The 25217-nt window shown below is 36.2% G+C and overlaps 1 protein-coding gene across 1 annotated transcript; it reads left to right on the top strand.

The window, feature by feature from the left end:
* The first annotated feature begins 483 nt into the window (after positions 1-483).
* Positions 484-24084, top strand: Calb1 (calbindin 1). The gene is made up of 11 exons (XM_051198613.1): positions 484-725; positions 1196-1272; positions 4657-4731; positions 14359-14442; positions 14546-14602; positions 17736-17813; positions 19448-19503; positions 19594-19633; positions 19758-19811; positions 22768-22839; positions 23157-24084. Exons 1-11 carry the CDS (start codon positions 647-649, stop codon positions 23268-23270), a joined length of 786 nt encoding a protein of 261 aa, XP_051054570.1. The 5' UTR covers positions 484-646; the 3' UTR covers positions 23271-24084.
* The last annotated feature ends 1133 nt before the right edge of the window (positions 24085-25217 follow it).

The raw sequence follows: 25217 nt of genomic DNA, 5'->3' as shown, positions 1-25217 counted from the left end.
AGCCAGCATAATCCTGCATTCTCCAGTCTGCAAGGACAGCTGACATCTTAAACAGCCACCTGGCAGTCTCTGTTAACACAAGATGAAACATTGCTGAGGTTATCCAACCCATTGTGTACATTAATCAAAGTAATACCTAGCAGTCTAATGTTGTTCATACAAATACTGGACTGCCTGGACAAATAATAAGCAGACATAATCACCACCTATGTGGTTTACCCTCTATCAGCTTTCCTTTCCATATGAAAATCAAACCATTTCCAGGTAAATGGAGCTAACAGTCTCCTTGGACCAGGGGACTGTGAGGGGAAAAGCATCTATGCAAGGTATCCCCACCACCTGCTGCTTCCTAGACTCCAAAACTCCAGCTCCAGCTATTTCCAGGGAAGAGAAATCTGAAGGGGAGGGGAAGAAGGGTGGGAGAGCAAGAGGCGGGAGCTAGGAAAGGGAGGCAGGAGGAGGCGTGGCCCGGCCTGGGGCCGGCGGGATAAATACTGAGATCTGGGTGCGGGGTGCAGAGAACTCCAGAGGACACCCGAACGGAGCAGCACCGCGGACAGCGCCTGCCGCGCAGCGCCCAGCTCAACCTGCTCAGCCCTCTCGCTCTGAGGTTCGCGTTCATCACTCTGCTATTCCCTGCTGCACCATGGCAGAATCCCACCTGCAATCATCCCTGATCACAGCCTCACAGTTTTTCGAGATCTGGCTTCATTTCGACGCTGATGGTGAATATTTTCTTTTTAACCCTTTCAAGATCCATCCCCATTCCTTCTTTACCCTTTCCCTCCACTGACCCTCTTCATCTCAACCATCCTTTTCTTCTCCCATCACCCTGCCTAATTCTATCTCACTCCCCCCCACCCCGGGCTGCCGACCCCGTCAGCCTGGAAGTTTACATAGCTTGTATGGCACCCCCACGCTATAAGCGTTCACTTTTCTAGGAACAGCAGTGGTAGAACAGAGAGCAAAAATTGGGAAGCCCTGTCCCCCAAAAGTTTCAAAGACTGTGCCCCGCATCCCCACTCTCCTCCTTTGCCCTCGGTGCCTTTGAAGTTTGACACCTCGGAAGGGAAGCTGTGCAGCGGCTGAACCCACTGCTGATTAATCAGTGCTCAGGCTACAGCTGTCCTGAAAAGAACCAAGAAGAAACTTAGAAAGAGACATCTGACACCTGGGTGCCTCTTTCTCTTTGCAGGAAGTGGTTACCTGGAAGGAAAGGAGCTGCAGAACTTGATCCAGGAGCTCCTGCAGGCGCGAAAGAAGGCTGGATTGGTAGGCTTGGGTTTTTGAAGGACCCTTCAACCTTAAAACATACCTTTTTTTGTTTCATGAAAGTGGTTTCGAGGGCGAAAATGAAAATAAAGATTTACTGAGAAAGGCGAGAAAGAACACCTTTCCAAAAGCGGGGACGGGGAGGCGGGTAATCTAAAACCAGAAAAAAAAAAAAAAAACTATTGTCTTAAATCTGGCATATATAGTCTATACTCGTCCTTTCCTTAATAGGTCTTAAGATGAAGCATTGATGTGAGAAACCCTTTATCAGTTGGTTAAGTGATTTTCTGACTTCTCTTTTCTAGATGCTAAGTTAGGGGTAGAAATACGTTTCTGCCCCTTGGTGGCCAGAAGCAGATTTGCAGATTCTAGTGCCAATTATTGCTGCGATGTTGATGTAGCTAGTAGGTGGAGGTTGAGAAAACAGCTTGCCTTCACCCTTATCCCTGAAAAAAGATAACCAACAGAAGTGTAACAAAAGTGTGAGTGAGAATGTGGCAGGAAACATTTTTCATTTTTTTGTTGGAGAGAAACCCCAAACTTAAGAAAGCAATAAAACAAAGCATTTTAAGAATTTCATGTATTGTAAAAAAAAAAAAAAATGCTGATGAGAAACTATTAGTGATGATTTTAAAATAAGCTGTGGTTTTAAATTAAGCCATTGGTTAAACAACTGATAGTTAGTGATTATAAATTAATTCCTTTGGGCCAAATGTATTTGTTGGGAAAGGATGATGTTAACATAAAAATAAAATGTATCCGGCCAGCTTTTAAGCAAGTGAGATGTTTGCATAAAGGAAAAACCTGCAGGTCTGTTGGCATTTATGTAAGACTCCCTCTCAGAAAGCAATGTTGGATTTGGAGTAGTTAAATGCTAATGGTCTTTGATCTTTTAGATGACAATTACAAAGACATTTTTACACTAAAGACGATATCCATATCATCCCTAAACATCACACAGCATGCCAACATTTCTAGTGCTCTGGGGGCAAGGGGTGTAATATACTAAGACTTTTGTTGTTGTTGTTTTTGTTGTTGTGTCTATGATGAAATTTGTGTGGTAGGTATCCCTCTACAACATATTAGAAGGAACCCCACAGGGCTGTAAATGTATTTTAATGTATTATAAGCAGACTATGAAGTTGCTAACATCATATCAGCCTGACTTTAAACTAGATCATGCTCTTCAGATACTTTTACTTGGATTTAATACAGTGTAATCTAAAAGTGTAGAATAAGATCAAATAATAATGAGTTCTATGCACTTTGCCCTATTTCCACCGTGTGCACTACCATACATTACATAGTATTACCATGTAATACTATCACTATAGTTAGTTCTATGGTTCTTTAGCTGATAATGCTAAAGTAATATTCTTCCTCAATTAAAATATATCAATATATATGTAAAGTCTTATTTTTCAGAGGAACTGTAATTTACAACTTGGATGGTGCTTCTAACAGCTAAATGAACATATTTTAATTTTCCAGAAGTAACTTTAATGTTGAGATTTGCTTCCATCCTATAAATACATGAGCTCTGTTTTTTTTTCATAGATTTTTTTCTCCTCATTTTAACACTTTTACTTCTTGTAAAATATACATATAATTAAAATATAAAAATCAAAAAACAAAACAGAGTTCAGGTAGGAGTTATAGAATTTAAAGCTTATTTATTTTTTCTGCTGCCTAGAACTTATTTTTGGTCGACAACTGTAATTAGATTATAATTTTAAAAACTCATATTTCACACATATATATGGTCATATCAAGTTGCTTGGAACCTAAGTACTATTATGGATTATGTAATAAGCTTTGGTTAGATAGCTAAAAATTTAAGCTCTAGATTAAAATTCATATATATTGGGAACATTTCATTTATACGAGTGGTCTACTGCTATAAACCTACTTTTATGTACTTCTTTATGCATGCTGATCTGAAAAAAACAGACTTTTTCCCTTTTCCTGGAATAGAAGGACAGAGAGAAACATTTATTTTGACTCATCATAATAATGTGAGGTTTCACGTTTCACCAAATGTACCATTTCTGAAACCACTGTTCTTCTGCATTAAATATGCTTCATCATTACACGTATGCTCATCCTTACAAGTCTTCAATTGATGATGCCAATTATACATGCTCCTCACTATTCAAAACATATATTACAACCCAGTTGCTACCCAGAAACTTCCCAAGCTAAATATCAAGTGTGTTTCTTGAACTAGTAATATTATGTAATTTCAATATTTAATAATGAAGACTTTGTTTTTGTTCACTTGAAGATACCTGTGAAAAATCTGGGCCTGAAATCCTCATGCTTGACACTATTGAGCTAGGCACTTTCATTTTCTTATAGTTGCTTCTGTAACAAAATTTAATAAGCCAAATTAAAACTTACCCATAGTAGACAGGTTTTTTTAGGCAATAATGTACTTAAATTAATTTATTATTTCTTGATACCTTAGTTCTACTACATATTTATAATGATTTCTAAAGGGTAAATGCTGGCATGAATGCTTTCAAGCTTCAGTTTGACCCTTAGGTTATATTAGACCAGCTATCTAAGTCAACTTGTGTGATTGGTACTGCCATCTTGTTCATTATGGTGAAAAATCAAAACCTTAATTTGCTTTCCCAAGGAGATGGAACAAGGTATTAGTAACAACTGACCTATTTTAAATAGACCAGTTCATGTCGCAGAGGTATTTTAACTGGGCTTTGCTTGAGACACAAGTGTTAAAAACTAAAATAGCTTACAGTTCATAACTTTCTAATATGCCAATATGTAAAGAGATTATAAAAAGGAATAAGCATATTGGAGATGGAGAATGTCAAATGACCAGATAGCATGTATCATTCCAAAGCACTGTTTATTATACAAAATATGTGGGGGAAATATCTTGAGGAAAGTGGAAACAAGGGCAGCTTAGAAAAATTTTCCCTATGGTCCTGGGAGAGATAAAGATCAGACACATTTAATTTGTGTCCAGAAATGTAGTCTTCAGTATTGTCAGTTCCTAGTGAAACACAAATTTGTCATTTTCTCCTCTCACGCTCTTATCCCATTTAATGTTCTAATGAGCATGCTCCTATTTCAAGCCAGAAAGACCCATTGCCTGCAAACTGGCTACCCTTCCACATATACCACATTCTGCTTGTCCAAGCCAAATTGTCCCATACGCAAGATATTATGTTAAAATAAGGAGATGTTACAAGACACGACTTGCAGCAAAATAAAGTAATCTTCCACAAAGCAACCATTGTAAAGTGTCCTAAAAGCTATTCTATCTCAATTTTCATTTTTATTTGCAGTAATTTATTAACATCACTACAAGAACTGTTTTCACGAACAACTTACCTAATTTTTTTTATATAATTTTAGGAGTTATCACCTGAGATGAAAACCTTTGTGGATCAGTATGGGCAGAGAGATGATGGGAAAATAGGAATTGTAGAGGTAAGTAACCTATGTGTTTGTCTGATTAAATGAACAAGCATCAACTTTGATCTTAAGTCAAACATAACTTATTCATAGAGGCCATTCAGAGTCAATATAGCATCTTCTGTTTCAACACATCAAATTAAATTAATGGAACAAACTTGAAAAGAGAGTAAAGAGTTTAATGTAGCCTCAGTCCTAAAGTAAAAGCATTATAAGACAGGCTGAGAAGTGAAATGTTAAGTATCTCTTACACTCGTGTCCCTAACACCAATGTAACAAGCAAATCCCATCTTCTGGGTGACCATGCTCTGCACTGCTCACCCACACTGTCCTCAGTACACAGGCCCAGTACACGATTAATTTGTTAACATTTTTCAGTGTAAAATCTTCTAGGATATTTTAAAACCAAATGTTTACAGCCCTGTAAAGACATCATAGCCAAAGGCTGCATCATGGTTTCTGAAATTCCATTTCAGATTGACAGATAGCTTTATCAAAAGCCCAAGAACTTTTCTACAATGGATAAACCCTCCACAGTCTGGTATACCTATACCTATACTCATTTGAATTTCTAGAAGATAAAAAGTGAATGTGAAATCTTGCCTTTTGACGATAACTTTTCCCCTTAAGAACATCTTATTATGCCTATAAATTAAGGAATAGAAATAAATTATTTATCCATCAAATTCTAAGTTCACAAAATAGTTGCTGCTTCCTTTATTTTTACTGGTGATATCTCAGTTGTGTTTAGCTCTGCCACCTTTTTTTAAAAACTTGGTATAAATATTTATCTAGAAAAATAAATAAAATCATATTTTGAAATATAAAATATCATAATCACAATTATGTCCATAAAACATTCTTTGCCCTTTCAATTGTGAGTTGCTTGGCCTTCAAAATATTTATTATAATTCACTTTTGATTCAGAGACTTAGTCTGGTTTTCAAATAATTGATCTTATGGTGCCAGTATGAAATATATATATTTTGAAGAACCTACTACAGACAGAGTGAAGGGAGAACATACTATTATTATCTTCGTAATTAAAATTTCTCCCTTGAGCTTACACTTCCCCCTTTACCTGTGTGTAACTCATTACTATATAAATAGATAATAGTTATTGAACTTACAGTTGATATAGAGGCAGACTAGTCAAGACAAAAATAATAAAATTATGCTTATGAATGTAAGTGAAAGAAGATAAATAATTACACAAAACTATTTTGAAAATCTAATATCACAGTTTGGAATACTTTATAATTCTAGTTGAAAAAAAGATCACCATCTTGTATTTAGCAATTTTACCTTAAAGCCCTCCAGTGGACCTGGTTATTTATCATAAGTCACTTATTTGGTGTTACAAAGTTACTTAGTAAAAGCATGGAGCTTATTCACAAAGTGTTAAGTTTTTTAATAGGTAAAAATGGATGGATAACCTGGATAGAGTCTAACCATTTCAGATGTAACATTTTAATTTTTATGTTCATGAGAAGCCTGTACTGGGCAGATGCATTGTCTTAAGATTAGGTGAAACATGGTATCCACAAGTTTGAGAAAGAACTATTAGGAAGGAAGGGGTTTTATATGCATAAAGCAAAATGTAAGTAAAAGAAGATGGATAAAAAGTGAGAGAGAATAGCAAACTTCCCAAACAGCATATCTTAAAGACACTGTGCATGGTACATTGTACAGTTGTGAGTCCTCATAACAGTTATTAGCCAAGATTTTGGAGGAGGCAGCTGAATTAGATTCTCTAAAGAGAAAAGAATTTTTAAAAGTGGAAGGAGTGGCTATAATGAATGTCCAGGGCAGCTAAGTAACAGATAAGAAAATATCAATCTTGATGCATTCCTAAGGAAAAGAAGCAAAATGTTACAGAAAACAGGGAGATAGTGGGGAATGTGGAAACTCACAGTCCCTTCTAATGTCACCCAGAAATTGGACTAAATGCAGTTTTCATCCGTGTAAATTTGATATGTGATATTACTTGCTTAGACATCCTGCCTGTAATATGGCACTCCAATATAAAAGCCTAGCTAGCTATAACAGAATACAAAACCCCATGTTTTCCAAATGTATTACAGTCTCCTTCCTCTTAGCAAGTACACTATACATTAGTGTTCAAAACAGAAAGGGGTTGAATTGGCTTGTGTGCTATGCTCACTTAATAGTTAGACTCTAGGACTCACTGAAATCTAATCAAAGGAAACTAATATGCATGCAGTAATCTCCTTCCCTGTGGGGACCACCCAACTGAATTAAAAGAAAGGAAAACTCAGTACTTAATTTTCAGTGTTCTGACCTGATCCAGTAAACTGACAATTTCCATAGCATGAATTTTTACCTAAATTTATTCAAAGGAAAGAAATGTTGATGTGTCTAATATTCTGAATTTGGTAATTTAATAATATTAATAGACTTTAAAATTCACATGAAGACAGTTCAGTTATAACAAGATTGTTAATACAAATTCAACATAGGATCATTGAAAATCTGAAATAACTTAATAAATACCATGACAGTCAGAAATGTTCTAAATTTATTCAGACTAATATAGTTCTGTTGTAAAGAAGGTCCATAAAATAATTAAGAAGGAAGACTAAATGATTTAGTAGGTCATGGAATTCCTTTCTCTGGGTCTCATGTGAAGTACACACAGATGCCTCCTTTTGCTAAAAGTCAAATCCTGAAGCTTTCTCTCTGCTCCCTTGGGCAATGTATATCAGCCTACCAACCTCTCTAGACTTAGTGTTCTATCTGTCCAGGTCAATGCATGTACAGAAAAAAAAATAGATCTAAAAGCTATTTGAACCTAAAAAACTGTAACAACCATCGAAGGGAAGCAGACAATTCTCTGGCCATTTCCTCCTCTGTTTGTTCCATAGTGAACTTTAAGTGTATACACTTAGCTTAAGGGAAGGTTATTATTTTTGGCAGAATACTTATCTACTTTAGAATTGGGGAAAGTGATTAATGGTAAAATAGGATTTGAAATTTTGTTCTGGATAGACTTTTTAAATGAGTTATTAGAAACACTATTTTAAGTAAAGGATGCTGATGGTAAGGGATCGATGTCTCAAAATCAAAACTGGTTAGATCATCTGACTTCAAAACTGCCTCAAACTACAAGTTACATAAAAATAGTCTTAGAACATATGTTTCCTCGACTATGAAGAAACATGACTATGTTCTAACTTAGTATGACTGTTATGAGCATTACCATCTAATGAAATAATTCATGTCAAACAAACAAACCACTGCATAAACCTACTACACTTGTTTGACAATTTTACTAAATACAGAAATGAGTTACTGAAAACCCTACTCTATTGTTCTAAATGCCAAAAACTTTTCTTCTTCTTACATAATTTATTAAATTCAAGTTATTAAATAAAATACTTTTAAGTTCATGACTATTTACCCTCCACATTCCCTGGATTCACTTCTCATTGGCGGGGGGGGGGGGGATGTAAAATATTTCTTTGGTTTCCAAATATAAAGACAAATCCTTGTCTAATGTGCTCAGGAAGTGTGATGTGTCACATAGTTGCCTTTAAATGTGATGAATTCTGCTCCTGTGCATGTTGGCATGTCTGTTTTAGTTATTTCTCTTTCCATCAAGTCACCCTCCATTGGTAATCTGACATGTAGCATTTTGCTTTATTTTTGTTTCTATCCTTTGCTTAGATATTGTTAAGGGAAAAGTTTGTTGAAATCATCCATCTTCCTGTAAGAGTCTTACTAGGTACCAGCAATAAACACAGTGGCCTAGAATTCAATAGTCGATAAAGCATGGCCAGGATTTCAACCCTTTCTTTTTTCTTTCTCTCTCTCTCTCTTTCTCTCTTAATTTAAATTTGAAACAAGGGTGATTTACTTGTTAATCCCAGTTCCTTTACACTCCCACCCTCCCCTACCACTCCCACCAAATCCCAGCCCATCCCCTTTCTGCTCCCCAGGGAGAGTGAGGCTCTCCATGGAGAGTCTTCAAAGTCTGTCATATCCTTTGAGACAGGGCCTAGGCCCTCCCCCATGTGTCTAGGCTGAGAAAGTATCCCTCTTTGTTGGATGGGCTCCCAAAGTCCATTGCTATACTAGTGATAAATACTGAATCATTACTAGAGTTCCCATAGACTGCCCAGTCATCCTATCTAACACAACCCTTTCAAAAGCATAAGGCAGGGGCTCTCTATTATCCTAGGGAAGGAAAGGAAATAGAAAAAAATGCATGGGAAAATCCTTTATAGTTGAGTTCCCTGGAAGCAGACCTCAATTTCATTAGGAAGTAAGTACTTGGGCATCACTTCCTGAAGGAGAGTAAAGACAGAGGGCCTGGACCCTGAGGGATGCTGGCCCCCACCAAGTTTTATTTGAGACTATCTCTGTAATGATCTCTGAAGTGGGTGTGCCCCTTCAGAGATTTCCCAAGTTTTGACTAAGACTGTGAGGTTTTTAGGGTCCTATGTGGATTAATCATGAGACACAGTCTCTTTGGACAGACAGGCATCTTCAGCCCAGACAATTCCTCAAAGGGGAAACTGCCTGCACAGCAATACTCCTGGCCCCAGAAACAGATCTGGGTAGGATTGCCCAATATCTACAAGAGCCCCTATCCATAGCCCAGTAATAAACTGAATTATGTCCAAAGGAGCTTTACTTGTATGTGATTGCAGCTGACTCCAGATACAGTTACCACCATTCATTGCATCAGTAAAATATTTATTGATGCCGGTTGCTAGGCAAGGAAATAGTAGCAAAATGTTAATGGTATCCTCAAGGACACAGACGTGTAGAAAGATGTTTCTTCTCCATTTTCAATGCCAAGCAACCAATTCCATAAATAAAGACCTATGGAATTCTGTCTGTACCCATAGCTATCTATCTTGCCTTCCATTCACTCCCTTAATTCAATCCACTTTTTCTTTCTTTGAGAGCCAGTAATTTTTATTTTATTTTTAAAATTTCTTTTCAAAGTAATAGCCTGACATTTTCAAAGGGACGGACCTAGAAGAAATCCAATATTAATTTTTAAATAACTACCCTTCCCCTTGTCTACCTCCTTCCTTCCAACTGACACATATGGTTTTTTCACTCTACTTTTCCAGCATTAAACATTGGGGAGTTCAAGAAAGGAAAACAGGTGACACAGTGACTAAAAAGGTCACCAACAATCTTGAAACCAGAACTGGGAACTTCTGTGAAAATCAGTGACTTAGCAAATCTAAGAATAAAGCCAAAGACCTTTGGCACATTCTAGCCCTTGTCTTAATTGCTACAGATGGAGAATCTCCACATTCATGTGAATAATGATTTGAACTATGATCTGAGTAATGATTTGAATAATTATTCCTATGCATTGACAAAAGGACCAACAGACAACCTAGAACCACCACATTGTATAATTCACCTAGAAAAGGAAGTCATTCTATTCACTTCGGAGACATATCATCAATACATATGCATTGCTTTTTAAATGGCTATTTTTGTCTTTCAATGATATTTTATGTATGTAAAATTCATTTGTTTTTAAATAAGATAGTGCTATAATGAGTATAAAATTAACAGTTTAATAAGATTTATAAAGAACATTTTATATATAGATACAATCAATATTTTTATAATTAGTAACAAAACAGCATGCACAAAGAAATATGCATCTGTATCATCCATAAAGAACTGTGAGCATGGTGGTACACTTCTTTAATTCCAGTACTCAGGAGACAGAGGCAAATAGATCTCTGAGTTGAGGCTAGCTTGGTCTACACAGTGAATTCTAGGACAGCCTGAGCTACACAGAGAAACCTTGTCTTGAAAAAAACCAAAACAAAACAAAAAGGAGGAGAGTATGACTCTATTTATATTTAACACCCTAGAAATCTCTGATCTGTATGTGAGTTACATAAACTTTACAGAACAAAGGTGGGTAAATTTCCCTAATCTTACATATAATCATTACTTAGTAGTATATTCCTTTTCTTTTTCTATTTGTAAATAGTAGGTGGATTTTTCAGAAGTATACTTTTTAAAAGAAGTCATTATTTCTTAGTTTAAGGCAACAGATATTTCATAAAATTCAGAAAATGATATTAGTAAGGGTTGTTGACTCTATCATGTCGGTGAAGTATTTCTAATTTTCATCAAGAAATCACAAACATGTGTTCTAGGCACCTGACATGCTGAGTTGACTCTAGATGGGTACATGGTGCAGACAAGGAATTCTCTGAGCTCTTGAAATGGCCTGGGGGAGATTTCACTCCAAGCATTAAAGCACACCAATAAGCTAAGGAAGAGTTGAGATTGGCTATTCCAGTCCTAAACGGGTGCTTTTGTTAATCACAGCTGTGACATGAAACGAATAGACTTTGAGAATCACACAAAATCTTCCAACATATACCATTACCATCAAGTTCTATTGGTCAACTTGTCTCATCACTGACATGTTTCCACATTCTCTAAAACCTAGAATTTCTATTTTGTTACTTCTTTGTTCTCACCCCCTTTCCTGGATAAAGCTTTCCTCCTTCTTCACATCTCTTGAAGTCCTGAAAGAAACATTCTCTAAAATGTCTTCAGTCTTCTACACTGGGTTTTAGGGGCATGGCTGTTTCTCCTCTCTCTGATGACCATCTCTGTGTCCAGTTCTCCCTTTCTCCTATTCACCCTTAGCTTCATTAGAGATCTGCTCTCTGGGCCTAACGTATGATTCTTTAATAATGAAAATCATTTATATCAACTTTCTACAAGGGGCCCACATACAGATGCAAAGGAAAGAAAAACTCACAAGGAAGATGAATTCTAGATTTCAATGAGTAAAATGAAGCATGGCTTCTCCTAACCACTGGTAGCAATCACCAACAAATGCTATGTTTGCATTCCAAGAGGAAAGGAACAACCAATTCATCCTACTACTACAATCAAGGAGCATAGGGTGCAGACTTGTTATTAATATTCATCAATTTTAACTGAGTTTCAGAGTCTGCAAGTCACCAGAGCAGATGACTCAATCTATATCTTAGCATCCTCAACTCAAAAGTTTGTGCTTAGAATTACATTCACCTGTCTTATTTCTGTGGGGCAGAATTTTATGGGTAAAGAAAGTAAGTATACAGACAATACTTGAATGTAGTACTAAGATACCTGAAGTATATACATTATCTCACACTACAGTGATATAAGTATATTTATAGACCAAAACCTCATTTAATTTCTAAAATTCCAAAAGCCCTGTTTTCAAGTTTTAGATTCAATATAATCTACCCAAGATGTTTTCTAACTGAATCATACTAAATATTCTAGCAAGGTTTATTTATTTTGTCTTTTACTTTAATCTAACCCCATACATAAAGACTATGAACATAACTGTTATAATTTGAGGTATTTTTTCAAAGATCTAAAAGCAAGATGCTTTAAAGAACATATTACACAGCTATAAGGAAGATGATGTTGCTTGCACATAGGGTACAAGCAACCCAATGATGGCTTACATTAACCTTCAAACTTTGATGGGCTTAAAAGATTGGAAAAATTTTAAGTACATGTGATGATCTTTCCAATGATTTATATGACTGTTTGGGACATCTTTTGACCTTAATGTTAATTCCATCTCCAGCTTCTTAAATTGAGGATAGTGACCTAAATATGGTCACAAACAATATGATCACAGTAGAAGGCTTCTGAGCACACAAAGAAACAAAAATTAATTCAAACTTGAAAGTGTAGTGAACCCAAGGTGTTCCTGGCAGCACTCACCTTGCACAACTTCACTGTGACCTTGGTGCTCAACACACATGTTCATCTGGCACTGAACATTTGTCACACCATGCAACACCAACAAGCACTACCAAAAACACCCCAGCTAGGACTGGTATATGCTGTGAATTGCAGTCTCTTTTACTGTACATATGAACTTTTCTGCTCTTAGAGAGGCATGATACTTTAATTATGGAAAACAGAGTCTTCTAATATTTTCCTACTGTCATTCCATTGCATGCAACAAATTATTATATCTTTGCATTGTGTTACAATACTTGATTTTTAACTTTTTCTGTTAGATATGTCAAATTGAATTTCACAAAAATTTGTTAAATTAATTTTAGTTTGTGATTAGGACAGAATTTTCAACATTTTCTATAATGGTGTAAAAACATGGCACTGCCATTTTATATTATGCACTTATGTGAAATATTGTTCAGAGCAGTGACAATTTTACTGTACTTCATGGAATTGTCACAGATAGATCAATTCTGAAAGATTGAAGATGTTCTGCATCCTGCAGTATCAAGCATCCAGCCAAGATTTAATCTTTGTTTTTATTAAAAAAAAACGAGTTCATCTTTAATAAATGGTAAAATTATATAAAAGAATTATTTTAAACTAAATTGTTATGGTTTATTATCACTAAATATTTTTTGTTTTTGTTTTTTATGTCTATATTATATATGCCTGGGGTCACATAAAATTTTCTCGGGAGAAATGAGGTGATAACTGGGAGAAATTTAAGTAGCTCTGGTCTAGACAGGTTTAAAGTGTATGAACCAAGGATGAAGGTTTAGGTCTATACTTCAGGGAATTGAGATACTGCTGAAAATTAGTCAAATGTTGCATATGAAGATTCATTCCTTAATGGTGAAGAGTCAGTAATTCCAACAGCACACATTTTGAGCTGGGGACATTCATTCTCCTTCATTTCCTTTTCCTAGTGATGAAGATACTGAGGGCCAGTACAGCTGGGGAAGTTGCTGGGTACCACAGCTCATTAGCAGCAGAGCCAGAAATAGTAGTCACATCAGCAGTGGAGCCATCAATCCCGCTCCTCCTTCTCCACATGCAATAGATTACATTAGTCTTAAAATGGGATCTGTGGCTCTTTATTCCTCAAAAGAGGGGGCAGAAGAGGGAGGCAAGGAAAGAGAAAGAGATGGGGAAATAAAAGGAGGGAGAGGTGTTGAAGTTACAGAAGGAGATCTAAGGTGAAATGTCACGGAGTCACGCAAGGAAGAAAAAAAATTTATCTGAGCCCTGGATTCAAGGATTTAAGCAGCTACATGTTCCCTGAGAGGAGATCACAATTTAAGAGTGTCCCTATTACTGTCGAAGTCACCCTGTTTGTGGCAATGTGTTTTTCTACCTCTTTCTAATGTTTTGCAGTTGTCTTTGGTTAATCTCCATTGTGTTTCTCTCCAGAACTAGCCACGTATATTTTTTTCTTCCTTCCTTCCACCTGTATGCATGTTCCTCACAATTTCTCATTTCACATGAAATTTAGAGTCATACATAGTGTATGACATCCTGTACATGCTGAAAGAGCCAAGACCTGAAGGGTGGCATGGATCTTATGCAGCATGTAGGTGCACGTATGTGCAGCACGTGAAAAGTGGTCCACTACAGTCATGTCTTCAACTGGGAAGCCAGATCCTCAGGTATAGGTATTAGAAAGTGCCTCAGCATTTTGCAGAAGCAAAGCATCAGAAAGGGAAAGAGAACTATATCTTCTCCTATTCTATTAGTCAGTTGATGCTTATCTGCTCCCACTTTCTCAGCCAATGCCACTGCTCACAGAGCATGTTGAGGCAAAACTGAAGCAGCAGGTGATGGCCTGGCTCCTTTTCAGGCTCCTCATCTCTGCTTTTCCATCTTTTCCAGTTGGCTCATGTCTTACCCACAGAAGAGAATTTTCTGCTGCTTTTCCGATGCCAGCAACTGAAGTCCTGTGAGGAATTCATGAAGGTAAAACTCATCCATCCTGTAAGAAAGGTAAAAGTAAGTTAGTTGGTGGGTTCTTTTGGTTTATTTATTTGAATCTGGTTTTCTGTCTCCAAATTTCTTGCAGACTTGGAGAAAGTATGACACTGACCACAGTGGCTTCATAGAAACTGAGGAACTGAAGGTGAGAGAATCGAGGCATGCTCTTTGCAGATGCAATCATGAACTGCTAAGGATTCATAGCTTTTTTAAAAAACCTCCCACAAAAGAAACTTACATTGAGCAATGGCACATTTGCACCCACTCTTCACATCATTAAAGAAACACCAGATCGAAAGACAGACTTCAAGTGCTTTTTGAGATTCTGCTCATCAGTGCAATAAATTAGCATTTTCTGTGGTGTACCTAAGCTGTTACATAAGATAGATGGATGAAAGATGTATGTTCACACAGAGACAGATAGAGAGAAATGGCTAACTATGCCAAGTAAATAGTTTTCCACTCTCTGCTGAAATTTGAAATTGTATTTTATAAATTGAATGCCTAAATACATTTTTCTTTCAAAACAAATGACAGAGACATGTGTTGTATCTTATGCATATTTATTTCATATTTGCATATATTATATGAGATAAGCATTACCCTACTGACAAAAAGCCTGAAAAAAAAGTTAAGAGGTCTACTGAAGGCCATACAGAAATAAGAAACAGGGCTGTAATGTTTAATCCCAGATTCATCCATATCCAAGACCTTAGACATAATATATGACCAGCTGCCTCTTGACAACATAATTATACAACTAGACTGTGGAAAACTGAAATTTTGAAAATGAATCTATCAGTTCATATCTCACAGAAGTAATGAGGAGGTCATGGGGGAGAGGCTTATAAGGAAAAGAAATCTGAATTAAAGTAAGGGCAGGACATATTTGTCATCTCTAAAGCAGGGGTAATGATACTGTGGTGTCCGATGCACTGTGGAGTCTAAGATGCTGCACAGCGTTCTGTGAAGTGCAAAGCATCACAAAGGATATTACACTCAATTCAGGAGTGGGAACTAATCGTCCACCTCATTTCCTCCAGCCAACCAGAAGATCTCTTAGTCAGAAAGGCCCTATTTCCTCTAACTTCAAAATACAGAGTGCTTAAATGGAAGCAAAGGCTAGTAAGATGGCTCTGTGGGTTAATGCACCCACTAGCAAGCCTGACAACTTGAGTTTGCTTCACTGGACTCCACAGGGTGGAAGGAGATCTATTCCCTGACCTGCACATGCATGCCATAGCATCTGTGCACACTCACACTGTCACATACACACAAAATCAGTTTTAAAAGGAAAGCAAGTTAATATTTGTTCAGCTTCTGAATATGTGCCTTCTATGACACAGAATAGTACTGCATTTGGTATGCATCTCACCATTTATTCTTCAGGAATCTGCAAGGCCGTTTACTAAGACTCCAGATACATGGAGAGACAGAAGGTCAGAATGGCCGGGGAAGTTTTGAAAATCACACAGTTGCCTAGGAAGAGAAGCTAGGCTTGGCCCTAGAGTGTCTGTTAACATCAATAATGTTCTTTTTCTACAGCACTGTGTGTGCCTCAAGCTTCAGTCACTAGGAGCCGCTTCTGGCTGCGTTGTGAGGAAATGGAGACATTGTTTTCCTAATCAGAGTTCAACATGGTTTAAGAAAGATAGCATTTTAGGGATGTGCCACTGTGAAACTCCTGTAACAGATTCAACTGCAGCCTCTTTAAAATGCCAACATTTTTGATATAAAGTTTCTGAAAACAATGTCTTTTAGAAACTGCTCCACACCTAGATACTACATGGTGACAGGGTAGCCATTGTGGTTTTATTCTTTTAGACTAAAAGAATGATTTGTAAAACAACATCACAGTACATAATGGAAACCTTAGCTCACTTCAATACTGACCTCAAAATATTCTCAAAGTCTCCCTCTTTGTTCTAAATTCTATTCTCAAAAAGGAAATTCTAAATAGCAGTCCTCCCCCCTAGAGAATTTTCAAGATAAGTTGGCATTCTTTTTTTAATGGATCTTTCAAGAAAGCTAATTTTAAGGAAAGAAAGCTAATTTTAAGATCCATAATAGAGTAAAACATCACTTGCTCTCAGACATGACTTTGAATCCTAGTGTCCCAAGGTTTCTCCAAGGCTATTTTTGTGACCACCATTTCAGTGTCTGATGAGGCTTTTTAACCCAATTAATCTCTGACAAAAAAAAAAAAAAAAACTCAGAAGGCTCAAAAATAAAACTCATCCCCACCAGATAACTTTGAATTTTCCATGCTTCACTTTGGATCTGAAGCAGAGTGTTCACAGTGGAAATAAATGTATCAAACCAAGAAAGGGCCCTTCCTTGAAAAATGTGAAGCCCAGTCATGCTAGCAGAGCTAGTTCTCTTTAAAGAAGACAGAGCACTGTCAAAAATAGCCCTCCAAGACTTTCTGGGCATGGAATATTCTCAGTTCCCATATCTGCATTAATTTGTTTTCTGAGTAAATGAAAGAGTTACAAATGAACATCAGTGGAGAAAATGAAAGGCTATTACAGCCCTCACCATTACACTGACATTTCTATGGCAAGACTTTGTAAAGCATTTATTGATGTAAAACAAAAATTAAACTCACTCCCAAGTTCCAAATGTTGAGTTGATAATCATTATTTTCACCCTTCCTACATTAATCTCTGTTTTAATATGAGTCTTATGTCTCTCAAGGATTCAGTGTTACCAACTGTGTAGTTTGTACAGTCAGTAGAAACATTTGAACAAAGATCGTGTAGACCCTGTGATGCCCGAAAGCTAACCATCAGGACATTTGGAGACCAGCATAACTGCAAATAGTAAAACATGGCCTGGGGTGCAGCAGAAAATACATGTTAAATTGAAGATATATTTCCAACTAGCTTTCTGAACATTTTCACACAAGTTAGAGTGGTCTTCTATCAGGAAGATCACATGACTACAGCTGAAGAGAAGCAACCATTGGGCTGTTTTGTTTTGTTTTTTTTAATGTTTTAATTCAGATTTTCTCACACAATTCACATCACCCTTTAACTGCAATCATAAAAGCCAACACAGCTCTGACTATAACAAATTGGGTCTCATAAGAGGCAGGTATTGTGCCTAGCAAAGGTAGTTCCATTACTGGGATGCCACAAGGCCCACCTGACTTCCAAAGTCCTTTCCTCACCTGGTTCTACCAAAGAGGGTTTATTTAAATTCATCCAGGTATATTCTGTTGCAGACTGCACATTATCAATGACATGAAATTTCCTGAGAACTCTTTTTCTCGACAGAACTTTCTAAAAGACCTGCTAGAGAAAGCAAACAAGACCGTGGATGATACAAAACTAGCTGAGTACACAGACCTCATGGTAAGACTGAACTTGAAAAGATAAGTGACATTGCCCTGTGTTCATAGAAATTCTGAACTTGTTTTTACCACTGTTTAGAAAATCATAGACTTTTCTAGAGTTTAATGAAAACTGCTAGTTATTTTGTTCATTAAATTGCTTAAAATGAGTTTCTTTTCCTTTGACTTTTGGAATAATGAATGTATCAGTGCTATGGATGAGATCTGAACACACCTTAAGCCTGATGTTTTGATAATTGTATAAACAAGATTTGTTATAAAATATGAGTAATATAGCCAAAAACCTCTTTATACAAAAGTACATAATGCAAATCAATTAATGAGGTTGGAGATAAAATAAACATTTATAAAGGTATTTTGTCTCAAGTAGGTAGTTTGCAAATCTTAACTCATTGTTAGGAATGAGTTAAGGAAAACAAACTGTGTGTGTGTGTGTGTGTACATATATGTGTTTATATTTTCTATATATACTGTAAAGTGATTATGAGTTCTTACCCCATGGGTTAAGTGAATAAATCATAAAACATTACTGCTGCGCTGTATTAGATTTTGAGGTATCCTGAGGAACAATCTTCTAGCATTTCTGTTCTATTCAGTGCTGCTGAGGTCTACTTTCAGTCTTTTACTCCCCAATACAGTTCCATCTGCAGTGGCTGCAGCAAACAAGTAGGATGCTCTTGCTGTGTCATGAAGGCAAGACCTAAGCTCTCTCTGTCCCTGTCTTTGAGAAGTAGACAATAACCTACATTTATTAATTTTCTGATTTGTCTCAATCTTAAGGGATTCTATTTAAAGCAAAGTCGCCTTTCCAGGTAGAAATTTGAAGCTGCCTTTCAAAAACAACTCAGAAGGGAGCTTCCCCCTGTTGGACTGGCCCAGTAGATCTGATTAAATGTCATAAACCAATTCCAATCCAGGAAGCAAATTAATGAAAAACTAATTAAAATTTAAGTATATAGGTGAAGAAACTTATTTCCCTATGGGCATGAAACTCTGTGATCTAGTTGTCCAGTATCTTGGTAGACAGTACAACAATATTAGAATTTATGGTCAATAGATTATAAAATACTGTCTCAATACAGACCCATGAAAACGGATATACTTCCAACAAAGATTTCTTAGACCATCTCAAACCATAGAATAGTCTTTCTTTTTCCCTTGGAAAGACCTCTTTAAATCTCTAGGTATAGTCTTTACCTTAACCCTTTTCTCATACACACACGTTTGTGTGTGTGTGTGTGTGTGTGTGTGTGTGTGTGTGTGTGTGTATGCTACATTTGGCATATTTAGTATTAACATTAACTTCATTATTGCTTTCTAAAATTGTGACTGCTTCCTAGATGCTATTTATGTGTGCGTGTACCTCAGTATGTGATATGTAAGTACAATATTGTTAAGTATTGTTAAATTTCCCAGTGGAAAATTAAACAATTTGAAATTATCAAAATAACTTAGACTTATTACCTACTTACTGCTTTGCTGAATTTTTTGCTTTAAAAATAAAGCAGACTGAGGACATAATTCAGTGTGAGAGCTTGAACTGCAGTCATTCAAGATGTTTGATTTTTTAATTATTTGTTCCCTTCATTCAATAATTCATAACTCAATGGCCCAAACATTGGCAATGTCTTTCAGCTGAAACTATTTGATTCAAATAATGATGGAAAGCTGGAACTGACAGAAATGGCCAGGTAAGTTTCTGAACTGCATATGTGTTATCAGAATAAACGGGCCCTCATCTAAAAGTCCAAACTATTAATACGATATTTTTCTCTCAAAAGGTTACTACCAGTGCAGGAAAATTTCCTTCTTAAATTCCAGGTAGTTGGCTTTTCTATACAAAAAAAGTAATGTTTTTCTTAAGAAGTCAAAAGGGTGAGATTTGTCAAGAAAAACAAGCTGAAATAATCTCATTTTAACTGAGCCTCTCTCTTCTGCCTCCTAGGGAATCAAAATGTGTGGGAAAGAGTTCAATAAGGCTTTTGAGTTATATGATCAGGTAATAGTATTTTCTTTCCTTTTTTCCTTAAAAAAATCTTACCATGAAATATGTCCTCTTAAGATCTTAAGTATAAGATATATTTATTAACTATAGAAGCAAGGCTGTGTAACCATTCTGTAGAAATGATTTGCCTCACCTTACACCCATGGATGATTGTGTGCTTCCACAACCCCTTCCCTGATATCAGCTCTTCTACTGCTCCCATGAGTTTCATCAGTGGGTTCATGTAACTGCCCTCCTCTGACAAGCTTATTTCACCTTGCATGTTCTCAAGGTTTGCCTATATAATAGTATGTTGAAGAGTGGCTGGATAATATTGTGCTGTATGTATATTTACAATCTCCTTATACATATACTTTAGTTATTCACCCATGGACATTAGGTTGTTTTTACATCTTAGCTATTGGGAAACCACTGCAATAAACATGGAATGTGCTATCTCTTCAAGATCCTGGTCTTTTGGGGGGAAAGGCAGAATCATGGTGTTTTGCTTTATATCATATGTTAGTTCTATTTTTAATTTTTTGCTGCACCATACCATCTTGCTATATCATTTTGGCTTTCCATCAACAGTATACAAATATTTCCAATTTCTTCATATCCTCACCAACACCTACTTCCTCTATTTGTCTAGTAAGAATGATTCTTGCAGCTGTGAGATGATTTGTTTTAATTTGCATTTCTATGATGGTCAGTAACACTGGTCACCTTTTCATAAACTGGTTAGACAAATATGTCTTCCATGAAGGAGTATCTATTCACATTTTAGCTCATTTTTTAATCAAATTTGTTTTATGCTAGTTAATTATAGATATTCCTTACATATTTTAATATCACATTCCCTTTAGGTAAGACAAGGTAGCACCTTTACCTGATATATGGTTTACAGCTATCTTCTCCAAGTTGGCAGGTTGGCTTTCATTCTGAATGCCTCTTTCAGCTTTCATGATGAGCTCTACTGTCTTCCTGTTGTCTGTGCTCTGGGCTCATAGCCCACAAGCTCAGTGCTAACACCAATGTCATAAAGGTCTCCCCTATTTTATATTTAGGGGAAGTTTCTGTTAACATTGTCTGGTTTGGGTTTTGGTTTTGACACAGGGTCCCATGATGGCTGACCTGGATATATAAAAGACAATGGCCTTGTGTAGAGATCTATTGCTTATGCCTCCCAAGAGCTAAGATTAAAGATGTGTACCACCACTCCTGGCTCTAGGAGTTTTGTAACTTCATGATTTAAATATTTGCCTTGAGTTAATTTTGTCCACATGAAAGACAGGAGTCCAGTTTATTCCCCTACTGCATGTGGATACACAGTTTTCCCATATTTTTGTTGAAGAAAATGTCCTTGTCCTTATACACAGCTCCCCATTGAAAGGTCAGCTGATTCTCTGCATGTGGACCAGTTCCTGAACCCCCTGTACCATTCCATAAGTCTATATACAAGTCTCTAAGTAATTACCATGATGCTTTGCTCATTGCAACTGAGTACTTGAGTACTATATTTTGAAATTGGAAACTTCTGCCTTCTTCATGTTTGCTTGTTTTATTTGTTTGTTTGGGGAAGGAAATCATGCCATAGCCTGTCTGAGCCCCTGAGCCATCTTACCAGCCCAATGCCTTCATCTTCATCTTTTTTTTTTTTTTTTTTTTTTTTTTTTCCTGTAAACGATTTCAGCTTTGGACCATTTGTGGTTTTGTGTGAATTTTAATTGTGTATTTCATATTTCTTCTTAAAATACCACTGGGGTTTTGGAAGGGAGCACATTGATCTTTACAATTAAATGGTATGAACGCTATAACAGTATTAAGTCTTCTGACATGTAAGCACTGGTACTTCTGCATTGGCTTACATCTTTGATTTCTCTCATCAGAGCTTTACAACCATCAGTGTACATGTGTTTTACTTCTGTTGCTAAGTTTACTCTTAAGCAGTTTATTCAAATTTTAGAATATTGCAAAAGGATTTTATTTCCTTTTCATATAGTTTATTGGTAATGTCTAGAAGTGGAACTGGTTTTTATATTTTATGCCTTTACCTAATTGACATATTAATGCCAACATCTTTTTATCTTGATAATTTTCTATATTTAAAAATCATATCATCAGGACAGTCTCCAAAGCAATACAGAGAAACCCTGTCTTGAAAAAACAAAAAAAAATCATATTACTCTATCTTCCTTCTCAGTTCTCTTGTGATCTATAATTTCACTCGTGAGGAGAACCTGGAAAGTGCTCATAATAAGAAAATAAAAATTAAGAAATAATAAAAGCCTCAAAGTCAGGGTTCATGGTTATTAAAAACCATGGGCAACTGAAATTATACAACCAACTCATTCATTCCACAGAAAATTTGTATCATATCTCACATCACACGACTTTAATCAGATGCCAGCCTACGACATCTGAGCTGTGAAAAAGGACCAAATCCTCCAAGCCACGAACTTGTTTGAAAATAGGAGACAATAATGATATTCCCTGGTAGAGTTGAATGGAAATTAAGTAAGGGGAGCACTCCACACAAGTTTCCCACATTAAAGTGGGGGAAATTGTGGGGAAGGAAAAGCTGTTCATGAGTTTGATAGTTCCTGCTTTGGGCTTCTATTTTCTTTATTCCTGGACCAAGACTCTATATAACAGCTGCCTGATGGTGTGTCAGTAAGCCGGCCACAGCTTCTGAAAGCTACAGTGTTTTGCTTTGTCACAAAAATGTATTTAGTTTTATCTTCTTATTTCAATTGAAAATACCTCTAGCATAAAGCAAAATACTTAATGTAAAGGTGCTTTGAAAATTTCAATCTATTCATCAGTGAAAGTGCTCACCTATTTTGCAACTATGATAGAGCAAAACACACCGTGTTAGGGGCAAGACACACTTGGTTAGGACACTTGCCAACAGAGCTTTACTGGACTGCAGTTTCTTCCAATGTGTACTGTTTTATTCCTCCTCCCTCAGGATGGCAACGGATACATAGATGAAAATGAACTGGATGCTTTACTGAAGGATCTGTGTGAGAAGAACAAACAGGTAATTTGGTTGCCATACAACTCACTTCCCAAACAGACTTTAGGGAGCTACCCAGAAGACTACACTCAAAGAATTTACAAAGGAGCAGGAGCAGACTTTAATCCTGAACTCACACTGAGTTCAGCATAAATCAGTAAACTGTGACAAACAGATTTGGGTTAGAAACAACCTAGCAATTATTCACATTTAGAAGGGAACTTAATCCTTATCTTTTCTTAATGGGTTGATGGAACAAACAGTTTCTCACATTTTATTACTGGCCAGTGAACTAACTTCTATATTTAATTGGATTACAATCCTATCTATGTCCTATACAGGAACTGGATATTAATAATATTACTACATACAAGAAGAACATAATGGCCTTGTCGGATGGAGGGAAGCTGTACCGAACAGATCTTGCCCTTATTCTCTCTGCTGGGGACAACTAGAGTTGGTGGCCACAACCACTTGCTAGTGATACATTGTATCTAAAACATAACTGTGCTGCGCTATAAAAGAGTAGGCTGTATTTTCTTTTATATCTGTAAATTCTACTGCATATAGAGAATTATCCAGGATGCGAGACACATTCTTTTCTGCTTGTTTCTATACTGTTTGTAATGTACAGTTTTTGTAATCATATAATTGAAAAGAAGAAAGTCCATGCTTAGGCCAGTCAGTACAATCCATTAAAAATGAATCTAACATGGTTTTGCTTTCACAAATGCAGCTGAATATTTGGATTTCCCTAAAAATTCTACCAGGATTCATCTAAAATATTCTAGTGTCAGATGTGTAAATATATATCTGTCACTAAGTAGAAGAATAACTCATGACAATCCAAGCGTTTTTATTTTAGACAATCATAGGACTATCCCACAAAGTACTTCTATGCTGTCTCCATCTAGTAGAGGGATGTGCTTCTGAATCTGAAGCACCAAATATCAATAGTTAGTTAATTATGCCTTTAATACAAAGCAGTCTCCATAGAGATTTAGTTTCCTGAACAGTGACATGTCTACTGCTTGAATAGAAACCACACTATTGACTCAAGATGGCTTGGTGACAAGGGAACGGAGCCAGATGACAAAGAAATCTGTCTGATTCTATGTCTATATTTCCAAGAAGTCTATTGCCAGAGAATATGACTAGTCCATTTTCTAAATTATTTTCATGTGTTTCCAGATGACAATTATTCTAGAAAACTGCTGTTTTATGTAATATTCTGTGTGTACTCTCTGATTAAATTCAATGTACTGAGTATCCTGGTGTCTAGCTTGCATACTTCATGGATTTTCTATGTAGAACTCTTCATTTCCAACAAAGGTGTCTGCTGCCTCTGAAAATATTTTTTTCTAGTTATAACTACTCTATTTTTACTATGTAATTGAATTTTAATGTAAGATTCATAGCAACCTGATTATTGAATGTTATTTCATCAAAACTTTTGTATATTCTGTGGATTCTATATTTCATATTGAGATCAGCATTCAAAGTAGTTCTATTTCTATCTGCAGAGTTTCAGAAGAGTTCAAGACAGGATCAGAAGAGAAATTCTAGTATATAATACTTTATCTTATCCAGCAAATGATATTCTAAAACCTTCACTGACCCACATGTAGCTCAGATATATATATATATATATGTATGTGTATATATATATATATATATGTGTGTGTGTGTGTGTGTGTTATAGGTTAAAAATAATGATTAATGACCTTGGGTTGCTTATTGTGAAGCAGAAAAGAGGGATAGAGTCTATGAAATTTATAGTTGACACTAAGGAATTAATGAAGGCTTAGGTCAACTTGACTTTTCCTATTAAGAACTTTTTTCCCAGTTCATAAAAATGACAACAAAAAAAATGTGTGGAGTTTTTCCCTCAAGAATGAATAAAAAGAGATCTGCCACACATCAAAAAGAAACAAAAAACAAACAAAATCACCATATCCCAGAATGGGAGGGAGCAATAGATTTGCTTTGCTATATTTGGAAGCAGTGACATTAGACTGAATATAACTACTAAGAATAAAGAAAATTACATTACTCTTTCAGATTTGTTTCTGCCCCAAGGTGTTAGTTGGCATGTGATCTGTTATTGATTAGGGTAGAAATGTAGATATTTTGAATCATCATTGTCTAAGGTCTCTAATACAAACTTTGTCCAGTGAATGACTATATGACTTAGAGGAATGGGGAAATTTTAAGATTAACCAACAAAGAAATACCAGAAGATCCAAATATTTAAAGATTTCTTTTTCCTTAAGTGATTTAGTCACATATTTTTTTCATGCAAGATCTTAAAGGAAATAGAAACATACAAAGATGTTTTAAATTTCATTTATGAAAAATGACTAGTCAACAAAATAGACATTAAAATGATATCAAGTTTGGTA

The sequence above is a fragment of the Phodopus roborovskii genome, unplaced genomic scaffold, assembly GCF_943737965.1.
Source record: "Phodopus roborovskii unplaced genomic scaffold, PHOROB, whole genome shotgun sequence".
Classification (NCBI taxonomy): domain Eukaryota; kingdom Metazoa; phylum Chordata; class Mammalia; order Rodentia; family Cricetidae; genus Phodopus; species Phodopus roborovskii.
This window is presented reverse-complemented; position numbering and strand designations above follow the sequence as displayed.